The sequence below is a fragment of the Cuculus canorus genome, chromosome 3, assembly GCF_017976375.1.
Source record: "Cuculus canorus isolate bCucCan1 chromosome 3, bCucCan1.pri, whole genome shotgun sequence".
Lineage (NCBI taxonomy): Eukaryota > Metazoa > Chordata > Aves > Cuculiformes > Cuculidae > Cuculus > Cuculus canorus.
The window spans coordinates 84,048,717-84,073,367 of NC_071403.1; the positions used below are offsets into that span (position 1 = coordinate 84,048,717).

Genomic DNA, 24,651 nt, shown 5'->3' on the forward strand with positions numbered 1-24,651 from the left:
CAAGTATTTGGTCCCCTTTCCTTTCCTTTCCTTTCCTTTCCTTTCCTTTCCTTTCCTTTCCTTTCCTTTCCTTTCCTTTCCTTTCCTTTCCTTTCCTTTCCTTTCCTTTCCTTTCCTTTCCTTTCCTTTCCTTTCCTTTCTCCTTTCCTTTCTCCTTTCCTTTCTCCTTTCCTTTCTCCTTTCCTTTCTCCTTTCCTTTCTCCTTTCCTTTCTCCTTTCCTTTCTCCTTTCCTTTCCCATTCTTATCTCTCAATATTCAGGCATGCCCCTTGGTTCTTGGCAGTGCTTGACAACATCTGATAGCTGGTGGTACTCAGAGGAGGGCTGTCGCCCTTAGACCAGCACCAGAGTATGTTGCTTTTGACCTGTTTTAATCTGTTTAGCTTCCCTAAATAAAAAATGGCAAATATAATTAGCTAATCAGTGTTAGGAGACTATTGGGTTGGGGTATTTGGCATTAGAGTGGTTTAGGGGTTTGTTTTGTTTGCTTAATTCCCAGACTTATTTGAAAGTAGCTTGTGAGCTTTATTTACAGACCAGAGCAGTTGAGATGAAAGCTTGGTTAACTAATAGAAAAATAAATTTGCATCTTGCTTTCTATTTGACATTGAATAGCATTTATTTCTGCATTGTCACATACACACTTTTATTATTAATCTCTGAGCTTTAGTTCTATGATTGCAAATGAGATTTAAAAAAAAACAAGCACACAACTCTCCCTTCTTCCCTCCCTCCCTCCCTATAAAGCATGAGAGAGAGCTGTTTGAGTATGTGAAACACTAATTTTTGTGTGGAATGTTGGATACCTCAGAAGTTCCTGTGGACATTTGCCACGTAATTGAATTCAGTGGCTTATGTTTTGCATTTACAGGCAAATGAAAGCACCCAGCCATCAGGTGTTTGTATCACTAGAATTAAACACATACTAATTTAGCCACTCTGAAGATAAATATTTAGATATAATTAAAATGGCTAGCTGTAAATATGTGAAATGGTCCGTGGATGACAGAAAAATGTGGGAGGGAGTTTCTTTGCAAACATGGAGGAGGAGACGGCAGTTACTGCAGTTTGCTCCGTGACACTCCCCTTCATAGTATGTATAAAGCAGATGTTGACAGGCGTGCACTGCCCAGAGAGCAGCGCTTTATATAAGGCTAGATTGAAATGCTGTTCTTATGCTATTGAAATTCCTGGTATTTTTTAAGCCATCAAGGGAAATAAAATATGAAAAGTGTGTCTAAATGCATGCACGATGTAGTTTTGTGTCATAGGGAAGGCCTGTAACATTGCCACCTCCATTTGAGTAACTCAGGCTGTCGTTAAACAAAGAGTGCAGCTCCCTGGTGTATTGACATTGCTATTTACAGACCATGTGGTAATCTTTGAAGTGTTAACTCTTTTTTTTTTTTTTTTTTGAGAGAGAGAGAGATGCTGTGTTTTTCTTTTATATTTGTTTTCGACAAAAAGGAATGTTAGTATTTTTATGATGGCTGGTGCTTAGTGGAGCTCCTCTGTGTAAAGATAACAAATGAGTTATGCGACCTGACATTCTCCCTGGGAATGTGCTCAGAACAAAGCGAGCTAGTGGCATTTCAAAGTCTGCTTTTAAAGTAGTTGGTTATATACTTTGCTTATAACAATTGCTAGGAAATGCTATTTCCCTGGTATTTTGCACCTTCTCTTTATTGACTGGGAGGTAGAAGAGCCTTTGGGCACAAAGACCCCAGGACCCAAAGGACACATATGCAGAATGAAATTGCACCACTTGAAGCTGTTCCATGCTTTAGTGTATCCCTGTCCTGTCTGATAGCTTGAAGCAGTCAGGTCTGCTGTAGGCTTTGGAAATGAAGGAGTGAACTCTAATGCTCTGAGAGCAACTGCAGCAAGTACAAACTGCCAGGCATGCTTCCCAATTACTGTCTCACTTGTCCTCTCGCTGCATTGCTGGTGGGAGTTGCAGGGGAGGCATTGCCTGGAGCAGCAGGAGCTCCCCAGCTGCTCACTGAGCAGCCCTGCTGCTGGCCATGTGTCCCCACACATCAACGGCTGGGAGGATATGTCTGCAGGGAATCCAGAGGAAGGGGCAGGAGGCTGGTCCAGGCTTGGCTGTGCTCAGTTGTGTTTCTACAAAGTACTTCGTATTCCATCCAATGCTATATATCACCATTTTGGCAAGACCACCCTCTTTCCACATTTCACCAGTTTCTAGTTTCTAGTGACTTCATAGTTCTGTTGCTATAAACCATCACGTACTTAAATTGATTGGGCCACTAGTAGCCCTTGAAAGACGGTTTGAAATAAAACCAGCTAACAATAGAAAAACACCTTTCCCGAGACCTGATATTCAAATCACTTTTGTGCTGCCCTCAGGAAGGATGGCCTTTGGTTACAAGCTCCGCTCTATCAGCAGAGAGCTGGCTGCTCATGACCATTGTGGCAGCACTCCAAGGACTGAACTTTAATGATGAATGTCACAAAACGCTGCTGCATGGGCTTACTCTGGGGAAGGTAATTCTGTGTACAGTATGTGATCTATGTCACCTGGAGTCTTTATCGTTTCTTTCAGCTATTTGTAGAGTTCTTTCGTGTTTGGTGTGCAGAAGGAGCTGCATTAATTCAGAGTAAGTAAATCTACAGACAGGCAGAAATAAAATGAATCTGAACTTTTAAGCTTGCTATAGCAAACGTGCCATGAGAGTAAAACGTAGGTAAATTGAACTTAATAAGCTTTAATTTGGGTCTACTTTCATTGTACTCTCTATTATACCTTAATTGGTGCGCTTGTTGTCTCTTGGGTCATGAATTACTATTGTAATGTGGAAAAGAAACTTAAGTGAAGAATTTTGCTGAGAGAGAACATGCAGGATCTTTCTAACGATTAGTAATGTTATTGTCATCTTTAATTATTACTGCCATATAGCCATGCAACACAGTTCCTAAGCTTGAACTGGTAATATTGTAAAAGGTGCCGTACTCTGTTGTCTCTACCCAAGGAGCACACAGATGTTATAAATTTCATGGCTTTTAATGCTTATCAGCCTACTTGGAGAATCCGTTTCATGGATTTCCAACACAGTTGTACTACTGTCTTATACATGTATCATCTGTGACCAGCAGGCTTCCTCCAGCTCCTGCTGGTTAAAGAATAGCTCGCTTAGCTCTGCTAGAAACAGTTGTTGCATGAATGCTCGAAACACACACTGATAGATGCTTCCTGCTAGCTAGTTGGAAGCACATCCCTCTTGTTCCTCACTCCATGAACAGTATTTACAAAGAACAAAAAAATATTCATTTCCTTTTAAATTTGGAAGTTTTTTCCTTCCTTCCTTTTATATTTTTTTTTAACAGAAATCTGGTAGCTTTTCTTCATAGTTTTGACAAGAGCCAGCAACATTTCTCTGGAAATCTTGGGCTTGTCAGGCTGTTTGTATGACTCCCTGAAAACGTGATATTTCTCGTAAACTTATCTATTCTTTTAAAAGGAAAAAAAAAAAAAGTAGTAATTTGATTCCGGAAAAATGTTTTGTTAGGAATGTTTTGATCAACTCCACATGTGCCTTTCCAGTTGGTTTCTTGTGCAGCAGGACCACCCGCTGCCTGCGGGGTGCAGTAGCTGTGGTGGCTTTAGCACAGTATTGGGGCCTCTGCTGACTGCCTGCTTTGGTGGTAGGAGGCAAAGCAGCCAAAACTTCTGTGAGGTGCCACATGACATGGACACTTACCCTCTCTTCCTCCTTTCCCATGCTTGAGGTATGTTTGAGGCTTGTGTAAGGTTTCATTTTATTCAAGTGTTGCATTTTTGCAAGACCATATTCCTTGGGCAATCTTAAAACCTGTGGCTATTGCGTGTAAATGCACTCTGGCCTCCATTGTGCAAATTCCTCGTCTGCTTGTTCTGCACAATGCTTAAGTCCTAGTTGGCTTTGCACAATATACCCAAATATCAGCAGGATTTTTCAGCTTGTGGATCAGTAGTACTCCGTGCCCAAGACCTTCATAGGTTTTTCAGTCAGGGCTCAGCATTGTCATGGATATTCTGTGTGAACTGAAAAAAAAACCCCATCTTTAAGGCATAAGGCTTCTTTCTCCCCACCTCTACACCTGATAACTTAAAGGCCATAGACTTCTATTTTAAAGCACGTCTCATGTAGGGACCTCTTTCTCTTTTAGGTGCTTACATCGGAATAACAGGATATCTAAGTAGGTGAGATATTTATCTAGATTTGCTGTGAACTATAAAGTCTGTCTGCAAAGATCACCTATTTGCTATGTAACAGGCTCTCCCCTATTAGGGTTTCCAGTATTTAAAATAGTTTCTCTGTGAAAAGAGACGTGCAAGGTGTTTATGTTTTTCCCTTGCTTTCTTCATATACATAAGAAACGTCTTGTGCACAGTTGTGAAAAGAAGTTGTTTGAATCTCCTCAGACTGTCAGATTGATGGTTTTTAGTGCACTGAAGTGCAGTAAAAATGGGAAACTATAAAACAATATAACGTGAATTGCCTAGACCTTTAAACTTACTCAGGAAATTGAGAGATATATATTTAAAGAAACTCAGTAAACCTTGTTTTTTAAGATTGTGAAATCTGCTGTTGACAGGGCTGAACATAAACATGGTTCAAGGCCAGTGACTTAATTCTAGGTGACACTACTCCTAATCCTTTATGGCTGAATCCTTCAGTTTTATCTGCAACTCTGGGGAAACGTCTGTCAAGGCTAAAGTCACTTGCACCAGGGGATTAGCAATTTTTGCATGATTTTCAAAGCCTCAGTAATTCCCATGAAAGTAGCAGACACCAAAGTATTTGTGGAGACTGTGGGCAGTGGCAGTCCTTATACCAGCATACAGATTCTTGCAGACCTAGTCCGTAGTGTACATCTGTAGCCTCTAATTCTGACCCTTGTGCTATGTGCTGGCAAAAGCTCTGTGTTGTCCTCCAGCTGTGGGTTCTCAAACAGAGGAGAAGAGGGGAGATGTTGCTGCTGGTTGACCCAAAGGTGGAACCACAGAATCAATTTCTGGGTTTTTTGAGCTCAGAATAGTTAAAAGCTGTATAATAAAAAAGCTTTGGGCATCTGCCACTTCATGAGCCTAGGAAGATCTTCATTATGAATAAATCATAAAAGGTTGTCCGAATTCAGCAATCTTAAGGAGTTTAGCTTGAGGAAATGCTTTTAATGTGTGCATGTCATCCTCCTTTAGCAGGACAAAAGACTGTCATTATCAACTGCTAATACAATTATTCTCTTCTGGCTTAATTGGTAGAGGTCTTGACTTTGGTGCTAAGATTCCAAGTATAAGCTTTTGCATTTTCTGGCACTCCATAGAAAGGTGAAGGCATTATGGGGCCAAGTACTGCTGCATGCCAGCCTGCGTTTCAGTACTTTTATATGGCATGTGGCATTACTGAGTATCTGCACTGGGAACTGTATTCTGGCTGACCTTCAGGACAGCTCGTTGTAAGGAACCTTCATTATCCATCAGTTTTCAAGAGGATTTTGGGACATGTTATAAATTTGTTCAATAGCTTCAAGGAAAATTATAGTTATCTTGTTAGAATCAAGAGTCTGTCAGTTTTTATGATAAACACCAGTTTTATTAGCAGTTCTGTAAATCCTGTTGTGGGAGAAAGAAGGCAAAAGCCATGCTGTTAATTATAATGTTACTGATCTTTCCACGCATGGGTTATAGATATGGTGTCATCCCTAGCGCAATGAGAATTGGCATTGAACTTTTAGTCCGGGTTTAGGCTCCCAAACAGGTGGCCTGATTTTCAAAACTGCTGAGCACATCTCAAACACATTATGAAGGGAGATTCTTTGAAGCCAGCTGGAGCTGCTAGGTGCTCGGGGCTTTTGAAAACTGGGATCTAAACTCTGTTGTAAACTGTTCCTAATGTTAGTCACCTATTCCTGAAAATACTGTCCTGTGTCTGCTGGCATCTAGAACCACCTCTGTTTTGAAACAATGTTCGATGCAGAGAGGGGATGCAATCTCCAGTGCTAAAGGGAAAAAGCCTTATCTTTTTGAAAATACTTTCTCTGGTAAGAAACATATTGAGACAAACCTGAAAGGTTCCTTCTTTCACTGTCCCTCCCTTTTTTCTTTAAGACTTCAAACTGTGTGTTCTGTGATTTGTGTTTCTGGCCTCCAGTTTCTACTTGGTGCTCTGAGATATAACAGAACTTTGAGGAATCTTCAGTAATTTGGAGTGTAGGCAAGTTAGTTGAGGAAAAAATGTGCTTAAGCTTTTCAAATTAGTTTTTACCCAATATAACAGTAATGGTTTAGTCATAAGCCAGCTTTGGCCTAACTTGCTATTTGGATTTACTTTCTTTTGATTCAAAGAAGTCTTTGATATGTGTGAAATCTAGAGTAAATTTCTGAGCCCTTGTTCTCCTGCTCTAGCTGCCAGACTTACCACTAAGAGCAGGATGGGCCTCTTCAAACAGTGGAAATGAGAGGAAGCGTTATTAGGAGTAAAGCTGTTGAGGAGGCAAAAAAGGCCCCCAGCACTTGCCCACTCCACCTAGGCTAAGCTGCGAATCTGGTAAATCGCTGGACTTGAGTGTCAACGTTGGTAAATATCAGAGCTGATGAACCTGACTGAGGACTTCAGAGTGATTTACTGTGATTTTAACGCACATTGCTGGCTATTTGCCCATGACTAGTGAGTCTTTGTGTAGGATCCTGCAGAAGAAAAGTTGTCTGTCTTCTTTGTCCTGCAGTCAGAAGGCTAGTTTTGGATGTGTCTGCTACCTATTTTTTAAGTAACTCATAAGAAAGAAAGCTGCCTTCCTCTTATAGTTCTCACAGTCCCCCACCATGCTAAGGGTCTTTTCCCAGGCTTTTTTCCAGACTACAGATTGAAGCCATCTCCATAGCTAGCTAGAGGCTAAGTCAGGGACAACACGGGGACTGCGACATGCTAAAATCAATAAAAAGAGAGAAAAGGAGAGGAAGGGAGGGGGAAGAGATAAACCACAACAAAACCAAAAATCACCAAGCGCCCTGAATGTTAGGTTATAGGAAAAAGAGAAAGAAATGTTCAGCTTAATGCAAATATGACAGATCCCTGTTTTACAAAGCTGAGGTCAGTTGGGAAGTACTCTAGAGCTGTTTGGAGGGGAGAGGATTAAAGTTGTTAGTATTCTTTGCATTATGTTATCTAAATGTAAATTCCTATCTCTGATGTAGCATCCTAGCTAGACCCTAGTATTTATGAACCAAACAAAGGATGAAATGTGAAAAGTTGAGAAGAAAAATCTGCAGTTCTGTCTTTGTGTAATTCTTACTGAGAGCTGATATAAATGGAAGACAAATCAAAGGCAACAATAGCACTGCACATTTTATCTCACACCCTGTGATGCATATTAGCGTTTCCCATTGTGAGCCAGAAAGAACACTTACCATTTTAGAAAACACTGCATAATGGCTCTCCTCAAGGAGGAGAACCAAACGTGTTACTGCCAGTGCTGACACTTGCTTTTTCCTGGTCTGCCAATTTACTTTTCTGAAAGCTCTGTTCTGGGCAAAGTTTTTCTACCCCACAATGTGAATTTTGAGTTTAGCCTAAAATTTCCTCCAAGAAATAGAACAAATAAATTTCCTGATATGTTAGTCAAAATGTGATCTTCAGCCTTGCCAGGAAATACCAGCCAAGCCAATCATATGGCAATACATTTTGAAGGTGCAGATAGTAACATACAGGGTGGATTAATTTTTTCTAAAAGCAACCCACAGGAGTAATCTTTTCTGTTGTGCTTTTCAGTATTTTGGAAATACTCCTGGCTTTGTGGGAGGAGGTGAGTGTCAGGAGGACAGGTGGGTATTTTAAGTGTTAAACACCAGCTATACTGTTGGTATCTGGCTCTGCACCTCCCTCACTCCCCAAAATGTCAGTGGTAAAAGCTGCTGAAAGGCATGGAGAGTGCCGTCACAGAGCTGAGACATCTGCAGCAGTAGCTAGGTTGTTCTTCTAGACTTGTCTTGGTCTGGGAGTAGGTGGCATGCAATTCCCTCTGACAGCGCTGTGATTTGGGGATTTTGGTCCCCTCATGGCTTGTTTCTGTGTACTCTGTGTTCAGAGGAGGATGTGGTTATTGCCCGCTGGCATAGGGAAACTGGAGGTGAAACCACCCTTTGCTCTGATGTAGTTCTGTTATTTCCTTACTCCACGTAAAATTTTGCTCTTATCACAGAATCACAGAATCACAAGGTTGGAAAGGACCCATTGGATCATCGAGTCCAACCATTCCTAACACTCCCTAAACCATGTCCCTAAGCACTTCATCCACCCGTTCCTTAAACACCTCCAGGGAAGGTGACTCGACCACCTCCCTGGGCAGCCTGTTCCAGTACCCAATGACTCTTACTGTGAAGAATTTTTTTCTGATATCCAACCTGAACCTCCCCTGACGGAGCTTCAGGCCATTCCCTCTTGTCCTGTCCTCTGTCACTTGGGAGAAGAGGCCAGCTCCCGCCTCTCCACAACCTCCTTTCAGGTAGTTGTAGAGAGTAATAAGGTCTCCCCTCAGCCTCCTCTTCTCCAGGCTAAACAACCCCAGCTCTCTCAGCCGCTCCTTGTAAGACTTGTTCTCCAGCCCCCTCACCAGCTTCGTTACTCTTCTCTGGACACGCTCCAGAGCCTCAACATCCTTCTTGTGGTGAGGGGTCCAGAACTGAACACAGTATTCGAGGTGCGGTCTCACCAGTGCCGAGTACAGAGAGAGAATAACTTCCCTGGACCTGCTGGTGACCCCATTTCTGATACAAGCCAAGATGCCGTTGGCCTTCTTGGCCACCTGGGCACACTGCTGGCTCATGTTCAGTCGGCTGTCAACCAGCACCCCCAGGTCCTTCTCTTCCGTGCAGCTCTCCAGCCATTCTTCCCCCAGTCTGTAGCGCTGCATAGGGTTGTTGTGCCCCAAGTGCAGGACCCGGCATTTGGCCTTGTTAAACCTCATGCCATTGGTCTCGGCCCAGCAGTCCAGCCTGTTCAGATCCCTTTGCAGAGCCTCCCTACCCTCCAGCAGATCGACACTTCCTCCCAGCTTAGTGTCATCTGCAAACTTGCTGAGGGTGCACTCAATGCCTTCATCCAGGTCATTGATAAAGACATTGAACAGGGCTGGACCCAGTACTGAGCCCTGAGGAACCCCACTTGTGACTGGCCTCCAGCTGGAGTTAACTCCATTGACCACCACTCTCTGGGCCCGGCCATCCAACCAGTTTTCAACCCATATATTCCCATATATCAACCCAGTTTTCAACCCCTTATATTCATCTAGTTATCATCAGACATTAAAAAAGACATCCACACTTAGAAGGTAGTGTAGCATGTGCAGTATGTTTGCTTTCCCTCCTGTTCCTTTGATGCTGGCTAGTTTTTTGCTCACTCACTGCTGTAGAGGAGGATGCCAGGCCTTCACCAGAGAAGTGGGAGCAGCAATCAGCATTAATGACATCCTCTGACAGTCACACAAATCTCCAAAAGCCAAATTTCTGTGATGCCTTCTCTCCACAGGGCACATGGTGCTCCCTGAGCAGAATGGGGAACATCACCTTGGATGATACATCCAGCACTGCCATCCATCACTCAGCTATTGCCCTTTTTACAGAGGAAAAACAACTCACAGACATTTATTTATGAAAAATTGCTTACTGCCCTTTGAACATAAATATATACACACAAGCATGCCTGTGTGTGTGTGTTTTATTTAAACATTTGTTATATTTTGATCAAGGTCTGAAACAACAGCATTGAGAACTGGAACATGTGAGGAGCTTGGTAGCAAAATTAGTCCTTTGTAGTGGATTTGTGCCTATCACTGTATAGTTATAGTTGAAGATGACTGTAAAATTTTGGCTTTGAAGGACTCAAAGTAGAGCTCAGTTGAAAAAGAAAGGATGTTACATTTTTATAATTGTTTTTGAAAAATGATCATATTGAGCGTGTGTCTCAATAGGAGAAAAATATACATTAAGTATCTGTAAGGTCTTTGTTATTGAGTGCTGTCAAGTACCACATATTTTCATACAAATGAGTTTTACATTATGTTCATCTTTGTTTTAGGAAGCTAACAGATTTCTAAAAATTAAAAGAGTCCTCAGTCAGAAGGTAATGAGCCTTTAGAAATACAAGTACTTTTTCCAAAGAGCAAGATATTTCAGCCAAGTGTGTAGTATCCTGTGCTTCTGGTTATTAAAGTTTTTACTGGGGTTTGGGTTTTTTTGGTGATTGGGGTTTTTTTTTACCACTTGAGGTTAGTTGTTTTTTTTCATGCTGGCTGTTGTACCTTTGTATTGCAAAATGTTTGAGACTTACAGTGGACCTGTAAGGCCACGTCTGTTACCAGAACTTTGTTGAACTTCATGTGCCTCTCCTTGTTTTGAATATTCTGTTTTATTTTAAATTGCAAAATGTAGCTTTGGATCTCTGGATAAATAACAAGGAATAGCCCTTCTCTGTATATTGTTCCTGCCTTTCAAGTAGGTCTGTACACCCTCCTTATTTACCCTTCGGCTGCTGTTCTGTGCTACTTTGAAGCTCATTCTTCATATACTTGGCAATAGTCTTCTTGAAAAGGAATTGAACAGAATATTTTCCAGGGCTTTTCTTTGACTCAGCAGTAATCTCTTTCAGAAGCAGTGACCCCAGAAATAAATGGCTGCAACCATAAGGGTGAACAGCCCTGCCTTTATGTTATCAGAAACTCAAGCAAAGCCTTCTTTTGTCCGTATGGTTGGCGCACTTTTTCACCCCATCATCCTCTCCACTGTAGCCAAGGAACAGGTACTTCATAAAAGATGAAGGCACTTGTCTGAAAGTTTTTTAACGTTTAGAGGGGACTTCTCTAATTTCCAGTTCTTGGGCAATTTGCTGTTTGTGTTCTCTCAGGTTCTTACCATTTTCCTCCCCATCCTTTCCTTACAAATTCTTTCTCTCATCAATACTGTTTCTGTTAACTCCCTGCACCTACCTAGTTCTTGTGCAGCTGCTCAAGGCTGAAGACTGACACAGCATCTTCTCTTTGGACCGGCTCATTTGGAGGGGAATGGAAATTTTCTTTCCCTTTTCTGAAATAAATAGTGTGTCATTCTGACAAATCTGGCCTACTTAGGACATCCAGTACCTCTTTGCTTTCACAGTCTATCGCCTTGCTGCAGTTGCCTCAAGATCATTTGAAATGCTCAGAAAATACAGTGAATGCAAGATTAAAATGGAATAGGAGCAGAGGATGTGATGATGGAAAATCTAGCGGCAGTATGAGCTAAGTTGTTCATGTTGCAGGGGAAAGCAAGGCCTCCTATAGCCATTGGGCTCCCGGATCAGTTCTTCAAAATTAAGAACCAAGTCCTCACCTAGATTAGGTGCAAAGAGAAAGAGAAATTAAACTTGTCATACAAGGACAGCTGGAGACAGACTAGGTGCATGGGTAATGAGGATGGTGAGAGTCTGGAGAAAATAACGTTGTGATGGGAGTGGAGGTGCAAGTATCATTCTGGCAGCTGGTGGTTGTTCAGCAGACTTGCTCCTATGGCTGCAGAATTAGAAAAACATTTCTGATTGCTCAATATCATTCCCCCTGGTGAAAGCTGAGCCTTAGGAGACCTGGAGATTTCCTGCAGCTTACACAAAAGGATCTTCCAGGGCTGTAATTCCTCACATGTCTGCAGGTTTTTAGGATGAGGAAGCTAGTGATCAGGAGCTGGAACAAACCACTTACAAGTTTCATAAATGGCAGGGAAAACGACAGAACAGGAAATAAAGGTAAATAATCATGCCGTTTCTATTCATTCAGAAACCCTTCACTTTTCATAATACTGCTGAGCATTCCATCTGCCTTATTTGTAGGCAGGGAAATGGAGCACAAGGGCTTTGGAAGCTGTTCGGGACAGGTGATCTACCAGTTTGAATACAACCAAGCAACATTTTAGTTGTGTTAACAGCCAGTGATTGAGGAATGCAATGAAAGCTTCTGGGTGCTCCATTTGAGACATTCCCTGATGCAGGCTTTTTCTCTGATGAGAGGTCTTACAGAAAGAGCATCTGGAAAACTGCAGTGTGGCCTCTTACACATCTAAGGCTTTGTTAGAATAAAAAAAAAAAATTTAAAAGGGCTTTCCTTGAAACGATATGCCCTTGTATTCATCAAAAGCCTGCTGTGTGCAGGTCTATCCTGTTGTTACAGAGAGACAAAAGATACAAAGAGCTCCCGATGAGCATTAGCAATTTTAGAGACGCCCAATTTGTATGGGTCTTATGGACCATATTGCTGAGAGACAATCCTCACTGCACTCTCACACCTTTAGGGAAAAGGGGGCATAATGAGATTTCCTAACAGTATGTTTAATAAAGGGCTGGAAGGGGATAGCAATAAGAAGATCTTAGACACTTTTAAATCGTGTTAAAAAAATTGCCATTCAGCTTTAGCTGGAAATAACAGTGGCTGGAAGCAGTGCAATGCCTTTAGGTACGGTGGTGTGCATATCACAGAGAGCTGAGATAATGCATGCTAGACTGGAGGTATGGGGAGCCTCATTGCATGAGGTTAGTCCAGGAGACAAAGCCAAATGCCAAAAGGGAGGGTAAACACTCCATTTAACGATGAAGGGGCTACAACATGAATCCTGACAGCCCACACGTGGCATTAGGAAATGATGCCTTCAAAAGCCTGGCAAAGCCAGTGTCCCAGCCAGCACACTCTCCTCTGAAACCTGCATCCTTGAGTTTTCTTTTCATCTCTCTCGTGCCTAATTGCTGGGTTTTTAGGTGATTTTTGGTTTCTGAGTTTGTGTTTGGTTTTTTGTTTTTGTTTTTGTTTTTGTTTTTTTTTTTTAATGGAGGTAGATTATTCCTTATTTAAAATATGGAAATGTCTCTTGTTAACAAAGCTATGCAGAATAGTGAGAGGCACTTTTGCAACAGTTCTATTCCTGCACAATTAGTGCTGTCAGGCTTGACCTGTGCATCGTGGAAGTATAGCAAGGGGGAAAACTGACCACCAACTTAAACATAATGAAATAAAGGCAGACCATAATTGTTTTAGAGCCCTGAGAGCAGCAGGTTCAGTGTTTTGCTTGTAGAACCATGCAAAAAGACACTATAAATCTTTTATATGGTAGAATCTGGTCTGGTTAAAAGGGTCAGTCATCCCAGATGGAGGTGTCGAACAGAAGTCAAACTGAGCCCTCGTATCATACACAGCTTCCATTCCTAAATGAAACAGCATTTATAACGCTGCTAAAATACAGCAGTAAACAAAGTACATGAAGGCTTGACAGTCACATTAGCAAAGAGCTACAGTAAAATGACTGAGAAGAATGGAAAAACAGCTTTGGCTATTTGCAGAGCAAGAAAAATGGAAATGGTTTTGACAGATAGGATGATGCATCTCTGGGTCAGCAGGTCTGTCTTTTTTTGTTGCTGCAGATGAAAAACAGTGCTTTCAAATTTAAACCAGAGGAATTTGTATTTTAACGAGTCTCCATCTCTCAATCTCCCAATTAGGGGAAGCATATTTATAGCTAAACTCAGAATAATAAATTCTATTCAGTGGGTATGAATCAGAAAAATCTGGATCATTCAGAATAGCTGCAATGTGGTTTTTATATTGCATAATGTCAGAGGTGATTTTTTCAAGGTATATAACGCGAGTAGAAGAAACAGCTCTACAAATAATTTATCAGTAATGAACTTGCCCTCGTTGCAAATTGTCCATGGAAATAATAGTATTTTATTGGAATTCCTGTGGCAACACCCAGGATCGCCAGGCAGAAATATTTCGGGAGTGATGACTTTGCCATTTTGCCTGTAAAAGTAGTAGTTGTCTGTGCTGTTTTATTATTGATAACCCTTTTCTTCCTTAAATATTCAGAATGATCCTAGGGGTCAGGATTTCCCACTTAGTTACAAGACTTATAAAATTGCAGCATTTTTAAGATTTAAGTTACCTTAGTGTTGCATAATTGCACTGACAGAACTCATTTATGCATGAAATCTGTTTTTGTGTTTGTCTTAAAGCTAGTCTACAACCTTATAACAAGCTAGGAACTAATAGTAGAAATCCAAATTCCCGATTCAGGGCCCACAAGACACTCACCCAAGACCCAGACTAAGACTCTGCCAAGGCTGGTCTCTGAGGCCAGGCTCACCAAGAGAGCCAGATCTCCTAGCTCCGCTTATAGTCCGCAAAGAGAAATAAATCCCTAAGGTGGGCAACTCAGAGCAGAAACCCAGTTCAGGCATCCTTCCAGGAATAATTCAGTGATCCTAAGGAGACTATATTGGGATTTTACTTTGAATTACCTGGGAGGGGAGCCTGCCTCTCTCTCCTGATTACAAAGGCACTCTTCAGTACGCAGCAAAGCCTTGCTGGTGATCAGGTAAAAATGAGTTTTATGGTTGCTCCGTCTTACAGCTTCTAAGTATGCATAGTTGTCTGCTTTTATCACTTGAAATACATATAAACCTCATACAAAGGGAGGAGGAAGAAGAAGGTTACACTTTTTATTCATTAGCATTCATCAGGGGTGTGGAGAATAGATGTCTGACCTCTGTAACTCAGGCACTTTTAAAATTAATGCTAATGTACCAACAACCACCACATCTTCATATTAATCTTGTGAATCATAAGTGAATCTGGAGCTGTGTTTCTGTAGAGAAAGAGCAGTGTATTTATCAGACTTAACCGCATGGAACTATTGACAGATGTGACTCTAAAGGAGAAAAAGAAAGATTAGTTGCCAGTACCTAGAATTCTGTCTTCCTGGTATGTATTTGTCTTAGGTGTTTCAAAAGTCTGGGAGCTATCCTTGCTCATGCCAGAAGCCTGTTGTCACTCAATGCTAGGCTGGTTGTGTAATCAGCCTGCAAAGGGTTTGGGTAAAGAGCTCTGTCAGGAGTGCAATTGGAAATGGTAATTGAAATTGAAAGTGGTATCTCCCAGGCTCCCTCCCCTTGAGTAACTTTCAGCTCCTGCTCAGAGACCCAAAATACCATGCTTCTTTGTGCTCTCACCTGAAGCAGTCAAAACAAGGGGGTGAGGGGAGGCCTCTAGAATAAATTGGTTGTGAAGGTGGTTCTGCTATTGATTGGGTTCTGCTGTTTATGTGAAATGGACTCATTTCTGTGTGGCACTCTGTTTTACTGCACAGCAGGGAAGAAGCTTTTTGTGTAACACCCTCTCCACGTTCAGGGCAGTATTGTGAATGCTCCTATCCCCCACCCACAATAATAGCAAGGAAAGAAATGAAGATTTATATCAACCGGGTTTGAAAGTCTTCCCAAAAAATGGATGATATCATGTGCAAGCCTCCTCCTAAAGTTTGCAGTGGTGCTTGGCCTTATTAAGGTTTAAAATACCTTCTGCCTTGTTTGTCCCTGAATGTTGTTTCCCACTATTGTATTTTTGCTGACAATATCCAACTTCAATAATCAGGATAAACTGTAAAACAAACAAACAAACGAAAAAAGATGATACCACCATAAAGCCCTCTTAGAAGTGATGAGGAATCATCTGTTCAGACCTGGAGAGGAGGTGAACAAGCAAAACATACATTAGTGCTCTTCTGACAATGTTTATGACCCTACACCTCTCAAAAAGTAATTGTGCAAATTTCCTGCTGCTGATGTTACTCTTTCCAGCCTCTGTCTAGGGCTGCCCACCCTGAGAGGTGAACCTGTAGCTTTTTGTATTGAGGGTCCTCAAAGCCTTCTGCTTTGCTCCCTGCAGTGGCAGCCCTAATTAGCACATGTGCACACACAAACACACACACACATGCCTATGCACAAAATGTCTTCTCTTTAATTAATCTCTGTCTTTATCTACTGCCGTGCCAATAATCCTTTGCACTTGTCAGCTGCGTGAAAGATTTCTGAAATTGAAAGTGAGAAACTTTTTGGCGTTGTGGTGAAGCCAAGTGTGCTGGCTAGTTAATGGGAGAACTTGGGACAGGACCTGGGAACTTCACACAGGCATCTTTAGGAGCTGACAACAGGAGAGTGGCTCGGTATCTCTTGCTGTTAGAGAAAATGGGAGCCAAGATGTAACCTGTTATATTTTATCTGCTTGATAGATGGTATTTTAGAGGGCCCAAATATGGATTCAGAGGCATCAGCTGGTGATCAGAGTTTATTGTTATTTAGCAGGGATCCCCAATCCCTACATCAGACATCTGAGTGTCTTGGTAGGAAGGGCTGCAGGCTGCACTAGTAATGGGACAGTTGATTTTCCAAAATGGTACTTTTCATAGGAGTGCTTGCCCTAGGTAATGAAAATGTAGCACAACTTGAATTTCAGTGTATCTTCCTTGATTAATCAGTGTTTTCACGTAGTCACCCAAATTTCATATTGATTTTACTACAAGTCATGCAGAAATTTTTGACATACCTTCTCAGCCTTATACTTGACAAGTTCCTGCCATATGTGCACACTTCTGTGTGAGCCAAAAAGAGCTGTGGGCAAGCGCTGGGAAAGCTTAGGTCTGTTGCTACACAGAAAACCTCAGGAGAAAGCTGTACTTGCTCTCCTGAATTCCCCAGAGAAGCATCAGGGATTTGACGCACACGCAAAGGGGCCATCTTAGGCATTTGCTGATATAGGGGGTTCACAGCCACAGATGTTTACAGACATTTTGTTTGTTTTTATGGGAAGATGATTTTAAACCAGTGGAGAAGAGGTGAAGCTGGTGATATGACAATCCACTGAAAGATTTCTGCAGTAGAAGTAAGAATCTAGTAAAGATGGATGACATCTCCATCACTGTAGAGTTACTCATCATATTTTCTGCCACGCTTGCTGAGATAGCTAATTGGGCTTTCCGGTGGCTATTTTTTATTGGTTTCTCTGTGTGCTGTGTCCTTATTTTAGCATTTTGATGCTTGGTAGGAGTATAGGTAGTGTGCTGGAAGTTGTCTGTGAGAATTGCATTGCCAATATAGCAAGCAGAGAGGAAACTAAAACCTCCATGACGATGTATTGGCTTGCACATACAATTAGAAGGAAAACCAGATGAAAATTTCAGTGGTAGACATGTGTTTATGGACAGCACAGGTGTAATGCACTCAAATATACTTAAAAACCTACTCTAGACTTCCACATAAAGGGAAAGGAGGTATTTGTGGGACAGTGAACATTTCATCTCTGTGGCTGAAGAGGTAAATTATTTCAACTTAAGAGTAAACCATTTTTTAAATTTCTCAGTCCTTAGTACACTTTGCTGTCTCATAATAACCACCCAAATTTCTGGATTGCTTAGCAACCAGTAGCCTGACATCCTATATTTCAGCCGCAGGACAGGTGCAACAGGCTTTATAGTGGCCACAAAATTAGAAAAGTATGTGATGGAAATTAACTAAAAATTGCCTTCTCAGTATTGCAAATGGCAGAATATTAGGAAAACCGTGTACAAAACAGCAAAAAAAATTTTTTTTTTGGCAGTTTCAAATCTTGTTAGGAGATTGAATTTCAGCTTCCTGACAATCCTGAGGCAGAGGGAGGTAAAAATATTGAGTTAGAGTGATGAAATGCATTTTCATAAATTCAAATTCTAGTTTGTATCTGACTACTCAGTATATTTGAACTCTCACTGTATCTATTTTTATTCCAATACCCAGAGAAACTTTATAAGTCTGATTAGGTCCCCATCATATATTGCATTTTATGAGCAGAAGGGATTCTTTAAAAATGATGATAAGTGAACGGCAGGGCAGCAGAATCACACACCATGATGTGATTTTAACAATCTCAGCTAGAAAAGATTCTAGATCACTAAAATATTAAGCAATTATTTTCAAACCATGTTCTGCCCACTGTATCCTCTGCCCTTTTCTCTAATGGATGCCACTACACAGCATCTGTAAAGGTAAGAGCATGCCAAAAGAAAGAGAAAAATAATCAGGCATATGGAATCTGAGAATTGTATGTTAATTAGGTACTGTAAGTATTGATTTTTCTTCTTCTTTGGGTTGTCTTACAGGGATGCAAGAGAAAGAGGAAACTTCTGAGGAGCCTATGAAAGTTGACCTCACTTGTGAAGCAGCAGATGTTTCAAATAAGGATGGTATGTTGTTCGAACTTTAACTATCCTGAAGGGGATACATAGCCTGCCTTTTTCAAGTTTGTTTGTACGCTTCCTACTCCCCAGAATAGGATGTGTATTTATAATCTCTTAACTGAGTCTTCCCAAGAGTTTACACATTCTCTACTGTCCTGGAAGCCCAAGCACCTTTCAGTGCCACAGCCCTCCTTTCTAGTTGACTGGGTTTGTGTGTTCAGTTGGTACATTCAATCTGCCTGCCTAAACAATATTCTAGGGCCTACTGTAATTTTGGTCTATCAAATTTGGATATCAAATTTGGTCTATCTATTTGGATATCAAATTGGCCAAGATGTATGTGATCTCACACAGAATCCAAAGGTATTTCTGAAACTGTCTGTGCTTGTGACAGTCCCAGACTCTATTGTGGGACTATATAACTCTGAACTTGTGTGTTTGCCTCCTTCTAGCTCAGACCTGATTTCCCTCCGTCCTCCTCCTTTGGAATCTATGCATAGCTCAGTCTGGTAGTAGATGCAAGTTCCGAGAATGTTTACTGTTGATCGTAATTTGGTCACCCAACAGAGATACCAGTCGTGTTTGTGGACATTATCAGTTCAAATCTCCTGACCTGGAAATGATAGTTTTTTGACATTAACGTCTCTGAGCAGGTGACCCAGCTGTCCTGGCAAGGCCTGAGTACCAGGACGCCGCTCAAGCTCTGCAGTCTGCAATGGATTTGTTAACAAACATATTTCTAGGCTCTTCCTTTGTGTAAAGAACTAATAGGTGGGATCAGCATCGTGGTGCTTAAGTTTTAGTGAAGCAGACCCTTTAGTACTCCTTGAGATTGACTCAGCTTAACAGAGCTGCACAAAGTGTTTCCTTGGTTCGTGAGTCTTCTGCTGCAAACAGCAGTGAGTTTGGAATTGGGATTCCAATCCTCATTTTATGATCATAGACTCTTTACTATAGTGAAGACTGATTTTTAACTTCTCCTTTACTTTTTTACATCTTGAACACAAAAGTTAAGAAGTATTTTTTTTTATATTGTTACACAAAGAATATAATGCAGATTTCCTTTCTCTGATATCAGATCATGCTAGAGTGTTTGAATCGTGGCTGATTTAGGCACTGGCCTGCGAGGAAGTTTTTGGAAGCACAGGAAAAGAAAATGTGCATAATGCATTTTCTTTTTTTAAAAACACTAGAGATTATGCTATTACTACTAAGTGTGCAGACTAAAGCCAAAAAAACCTTCTCTATTTATACACTGAACAAGCAAACCAAGAAGCTGTAGTCACTTTAAAATATTTGAGTTTCAAATCTCTGGAATGGTCTGGGCTACTTAATGAAAAAAAAAAAAAACAAATTTACTAAAAGAACATCTTAAGGGATTTCCTACTGGAAAGCAAAGTGTTCATATAGCTCTTGTAACGTGGACCAGCTAACAGCTTCTAAAATTATGATCTTGATAGGTTTCTTTGTTTCAAATCTTGCTTATCTTGTAAGGTCTTCTACATATAACTCATCTTGTAACTCCCTTTCCTGTGAACTGTCTAGGTTTCATGTAAGGACAGGAAAAGCATGTTTGCTAAGGCTGCAGAAAAGTACTCTGCTGTTCAGGGAAGTCTTCATTTCTTTATAGCTTAAGTTGCTATTGGGATTTTATTACAGTTTTTTTTTTCTCTTGTGGTGATATATTACATATATTAAAAAACCAGAGCAGACGAAGGATCAAGCTTTCCATGCTCTGTTTTATCTGAAAGGTTAGGTTTTGCTGAAAAAGCCCTCAATTTCTTTTAAATATACTAGGTACTAGTTGAGATGTTAAAAAGAAAAAAAAAAGAAGAAGACTCTCGCTTTTACAGTAATTTTTATGTGAATTGCTTGGTTTTACTCTGGTCCCTTTCCTTCTACCCCATGAGAGCTCATCACTTCACAGCTGAAAGCACAAGCATATATGACCAGATACCCCTTGGCAGCCTGGGGCTTGTGTTTTAATTTTGTGTACCACGTCAGAGCAAAAAGTGCTGTAGAAACGCAGGGAGTTTAGACAGCCTAGACAGATCTCAGTATTGGTTCATCTAGTGGGCTGGGCCATAATAGTGATAGATTTCATAAATTACAATTATTTGATAGCTGGGTGTAATTCTCCATCAGGAAAGCTGTCAGAGGGCATGCACGTAAGCCTGAATAGGAACATGTATACAGAGATACAGGTTGTTACTGGCAATTCCTTCAGCCACTAGATTGAAGACCCTTGGATATTAAATTTCTTGTACCCTGGATAGATTTGCTGATTAGTGTGTTTTAATGATGACAAATGCCACCTCTAGTGACTGGTTTCCTAGATGGCGTCTCCCTGCCAGCAGCCTTTTTTTATTTTTTTTATGCCACTAAAGCTTTAAAGATTACTAAGGTAGATGTTAGTTTCCAGCTGGTATTACGTGGATCAAACTCTTCACTTCCTTCATAATGGGGTTACTCATTCGCCTTTTTTATTTAAAGCCTGTGGAAAGCTGCATCCTGACTTGCTGACACAATAAGAGAATCGAAAAAGATGAAGGCAGTGTCACACCTGAAATTTTCCTTTTTTTTTATAAGCTTTTGCAGGCTGATGAATACGCCATCAGGTACCTGACCTTCATGTGATTCACCAAAGCAATGTAAAAGCAAGATCTCAACAACTAACACCCTCGTGCTTTTTATGGTGTTGATGTAATACCCAAGAAACAAGTAACTACCAAGTGAACAGGTTGCACGTGCCTCACCACTGCACAGCAGGTTGAATTCAAAATAGAGGGTATTTTCTAGGCAGCTTGAAATTATAGCTGAACGTGCTATAGCCAAGTTATGTAGATGCAAGTGGGAAATGTTTAGGAAGTGGCTGAAGAAATAGGATATGCTTGCAAGTAAGAGTCTGACCAAGCTCCTATTTAAATGAAGATGGTAATATTTTGGTTTTGTTAGCCATCCAGGTCTACAGCTTAATACCTTGGGAAGGGAAATGTGCCTGCTCTCTCGCACATAATTAAACTTGGTTTTCCAGTTTCCTGTTTGCCTGTCTTCTCTACTTATATGTTACTCTGCGACTCCTGGCTAGCTGACCTTTAAGCACATAGCTTTCATGCAGAGGAGAGGTGGAGTGCCTTGCTGCCGATGCACATCCACCAGGTCAGCAGCAGCTGCAGTGCTTTGATGGATGTTAGCTACGTGCTGGGTTATTTCTTCTCCTCTTACAGAGAACTTGCTTGCTTTTGGAGGAAAATCCTTACCTGGTCATAATTTGGGAGCTGCTAAACAGCTTATAGGTTACATAAGGAGATGTAGATGGGTCCTCCCCAGGAGGCCAAAATTTAAGGGAAAACAGACAGGGAGAGTGCACAGGAATGTCCATTTCCATTGCACAGAAATTTCCATTTCTAGCATAAAAAGTGTACAAAACTGCAGAAGGGGGAGCGGGTAGAACTGAATTTAAGAGATATGCAGCTTCCTTGAACTTCAGGTGGTTCATTGAGCTGCTGTCTGGTATAGCATATCACAGTAGGTGCAAAGAGACTGCTAACATAAGTTAGCAGTTTAACACCTCTAAAAACATTGTTTAGCAGGGAGAAAGACACTTTTGGCTTGCGATGAGATTGGATGTGGTGCACTTAGGGCTAACAGTGTTGTTCTGACACTAACTCGTGCTGGGAGGCAAGCGAGGGCTGTAAGTCACATCTCTGCCATACCCAGTGGCAGCTCTTCCATCTGCTCTTGCAGTAGGTGCTTCACTGCCTTGTTATTTTGCAGCTAAATATATAGGATTGTGTAGGTGGCCACATCTGTTGTGGTTTACCCATTGGTCTGCAGAAGCTTACCCTTCAGTTAGATCTTCTTGTCCCTACCAGTGTTAATGCAGGGAGCCAAGCTTAGTCACAAATGCATAGGAAAACCCTAATAATTAAACTTGCCCGTGCCTTAGAGTTTGCAAGCCACGTCCCCGCTGTGGCATGCTTGGCGGATGCTTTTAGCAGTGGTGATGCAAGATGCCTGGCTGCTATTTCCACTGCTAAACAGTGGGACTCAGTGATTCCTCTTGCTTTCAGGGAGCTTCAGGTCTCATGTCTCTACTGGGAGAGCAGAGATGACCTTGCATTGCCCTTAAAGTGTTTCTGGGCAGTTTGCAGTTTGCTCCCATGCACCTTACATGCTGTCAACATGATGGGGGTCAACTGCTTGTAGCTATAAAAAAAGAAAGGGGAAGGAGGCACACTCATCTGAGTTGCTGATGGAGCCTAAACTCAGATTTCAAATCAAGCTTTATTTTTGCAAGAGATCTCTGTAAAACATGAGTGAAGTTTTATGGTATTTTCAGGAAACCCAGCCAGTGAAACTGGACAGTATAATGAGGCCGAGAAAGGCTGCTGTCATCAGTGTGCAGCAGCCTTCTCTTAATGATCTTTTTATTAAGCATCTTGTCTTTCCTATGCAAATGTACATAAAGAACAGAACATTGCTAAATGCGATGTGCATCAGAGCACTGTAATCAGGAGCGGATACTTTTCTTATTATTCATTGCATACATCCAGGAAGCCATTATGGTATCTGTTCTGCATATGGATTATGAATAATTTACAAATAATTCATCAAAACCCTAACAGGTGTATTGACATGATATTGACTCAGAAGGAGATCATACTGCCAGGCTGGAAGTAGCATAGCTATTGATTTTGGCCTTCTCTCCCCACCCCCCACGTTTCCAAATCTCCCATTCAGGTTTGAAATATTTGCTTTCAGCCATATCAAATTACCCATAATCTGCAGTTGCTACCGCAACGTAAAGCAAGGTTAAAGAAAGAAAAAAATTCTTAATATAAATGGCTTCATTCAAATTCATTGCAGAACAAATACTAAATACTAATCCTGAAAATGCACGTGCTGAAGTAAACCTTTTCAGTTTAGCCCGGAGAGAGCCACTCACTCGTTCCATGGTGTAGATGACATTTTTTACAAAGGTCATACTGAAAGTAGTTTAAGCCTTCTATTGATATTATTATTTTTCAGTCATTTTAAATGAAAAAAATGAGGTTCATTTTGTAAATAGATAGTACATGCCCAAACTAGTGTATGTAGTGGTGCTGCCTCTGAATCCTCTCCTAGGCTTCAGCAATTTGCAGTTCAAGGACACCTGGAGGCAGCAGCAGCATCTCTGTAATTGGAGGCAGATCTGCATTCAGCCCACAGCTCAGCCCCAAGTCCTGCTGGGGACTTTGTCAGAAACATGCAGATGTTCGAATCACAGGGTCAAGACCACATGGCCCAGCGAAACTTTAGATTGCCCCTAGGAGATACCTGTCTCTGCCTGTCACCTTCAGAAGCAGAGGAAAGTCCTTGTGCTCTTCATCTGGGCACCTCTGTTGGGCACCAAAGACAAAATGGATGGATGTGGACCAATCTAGATCCATAATCTAGATACAAGGCTTGCATTTGTAGCAGTGCTGAAGCCTATGTTCTGACAGGACTGATTGTTGGGATTTCTGTGGAACCATAGCTTAGGAGAGCTGTCCTAAGAGACCCTTTTGTAGATTTATGGTGTAGAATTTTTAATGCGATGAATGTCCCCTTTGGGTTAGAAGCAGTTATTACTTGATGTGATAAACTTAGCAACTACCACAAATAGAAATTGATGACTGTCTTGTTTTGTTTTCAGCTGAAATGAATAGTCAAGTTGAAAGTATAAATGATCCTACAGAAACAGAGCAGGAAGGTTAAGCAGCAGGTAAGATTATTATGGCTATTTTTTCTCCCCATTTCCTATTAAGTTTCTATTTTAAAACTTGCTTTAAAAATGAACTTAATTGAAGTTAGAAATTACAAAAATGAGGAAGACAGAATACAAAGGAAAAGAAATTGTCTAATATGGCCTGTATTATATAGAAAAAAAAAAAAATATCCAGTAGACTTGATTTGTCAAGTAAATATTGTAGTACCAGTCTGCAACTGTAATGGATTTAGACAGTACACAGTCTTAGATGATCAGAAGGCAAAACAGCGCTGAGATAAGGAATGGAAGAGTAACCAAGTGAACAATTTTTGGCATTGCTTAGGAAAATGACAGGCAATTTATACCGGTTGGAACCAAGTTCAGCTCTGTACAATCTGTATTCTGGAAACAACAGGTTCATGTCACGAGGGGTTTATTGCCCTTGGCTCTCTGATGGCTAACATCACTTGCAGCAATACCACTGAAAAACAAGACAAAGTCAGCGAGCTGCCTTCTGGAGCTCTGCTGCCTTTTGGAGCTTTTTATGGCTTTATACACTAAATGATAGTGCAATGGCAGAAGCGTGCAGTGCTGGTTGTTGCTGCTGAGTGCATCATAGGTGTAAGCAGCCTTGCCCCAAGAATAATTTGGTAGGAAGACAGTATTTTGAGGCTCATGCCCAGCTACAAGAATCAGTTGCCGTTTCTCGCTTTAAAGTATTTTTTAATCATTAACGTGTACTGCTTTCTTGGCATAGGGTATGGTGAGATGACAATATCATATACAGCAAGATGTGTTATTTATGCTTGTAATGGGATTTTATGTAGCTCAAGACCAAATATAGCAGATTTACAGTGGT

General features: G+C 41.1%; 1 protein-coding gene across 3 annotated transcripts in view; it reads left to right on the top strand.

Moving 5' to 3' along the window:
* MACROD2 (mono-ADP ribosylhydrolase 2) overlaps positions 1-24,651 on the top strand; it is an 891,375-nt gene that overhangs the window by 861,562 nt on the left and 5,162 nt on the right. For all 3 annotated transcript variants that reach the window (XM_054061688.1, XM_009556568.2, XM_054061687.1), the window contains exons 17-18: positions 17,984-18,067; positions 23,739-23,807. In XM_054061688.1, coding sequence (XP_053917663.1) covers positions 17,984-18,067; positions 23,739-23,800 — 146 coding nt within the window. In that variant the 3' untranslated portion in view covers positions 23,801-23,807. The remainder of the gene's footprint in view (positions 1-17,983; positions 18,068-23,738; positions 23,808-24,651) is intronic.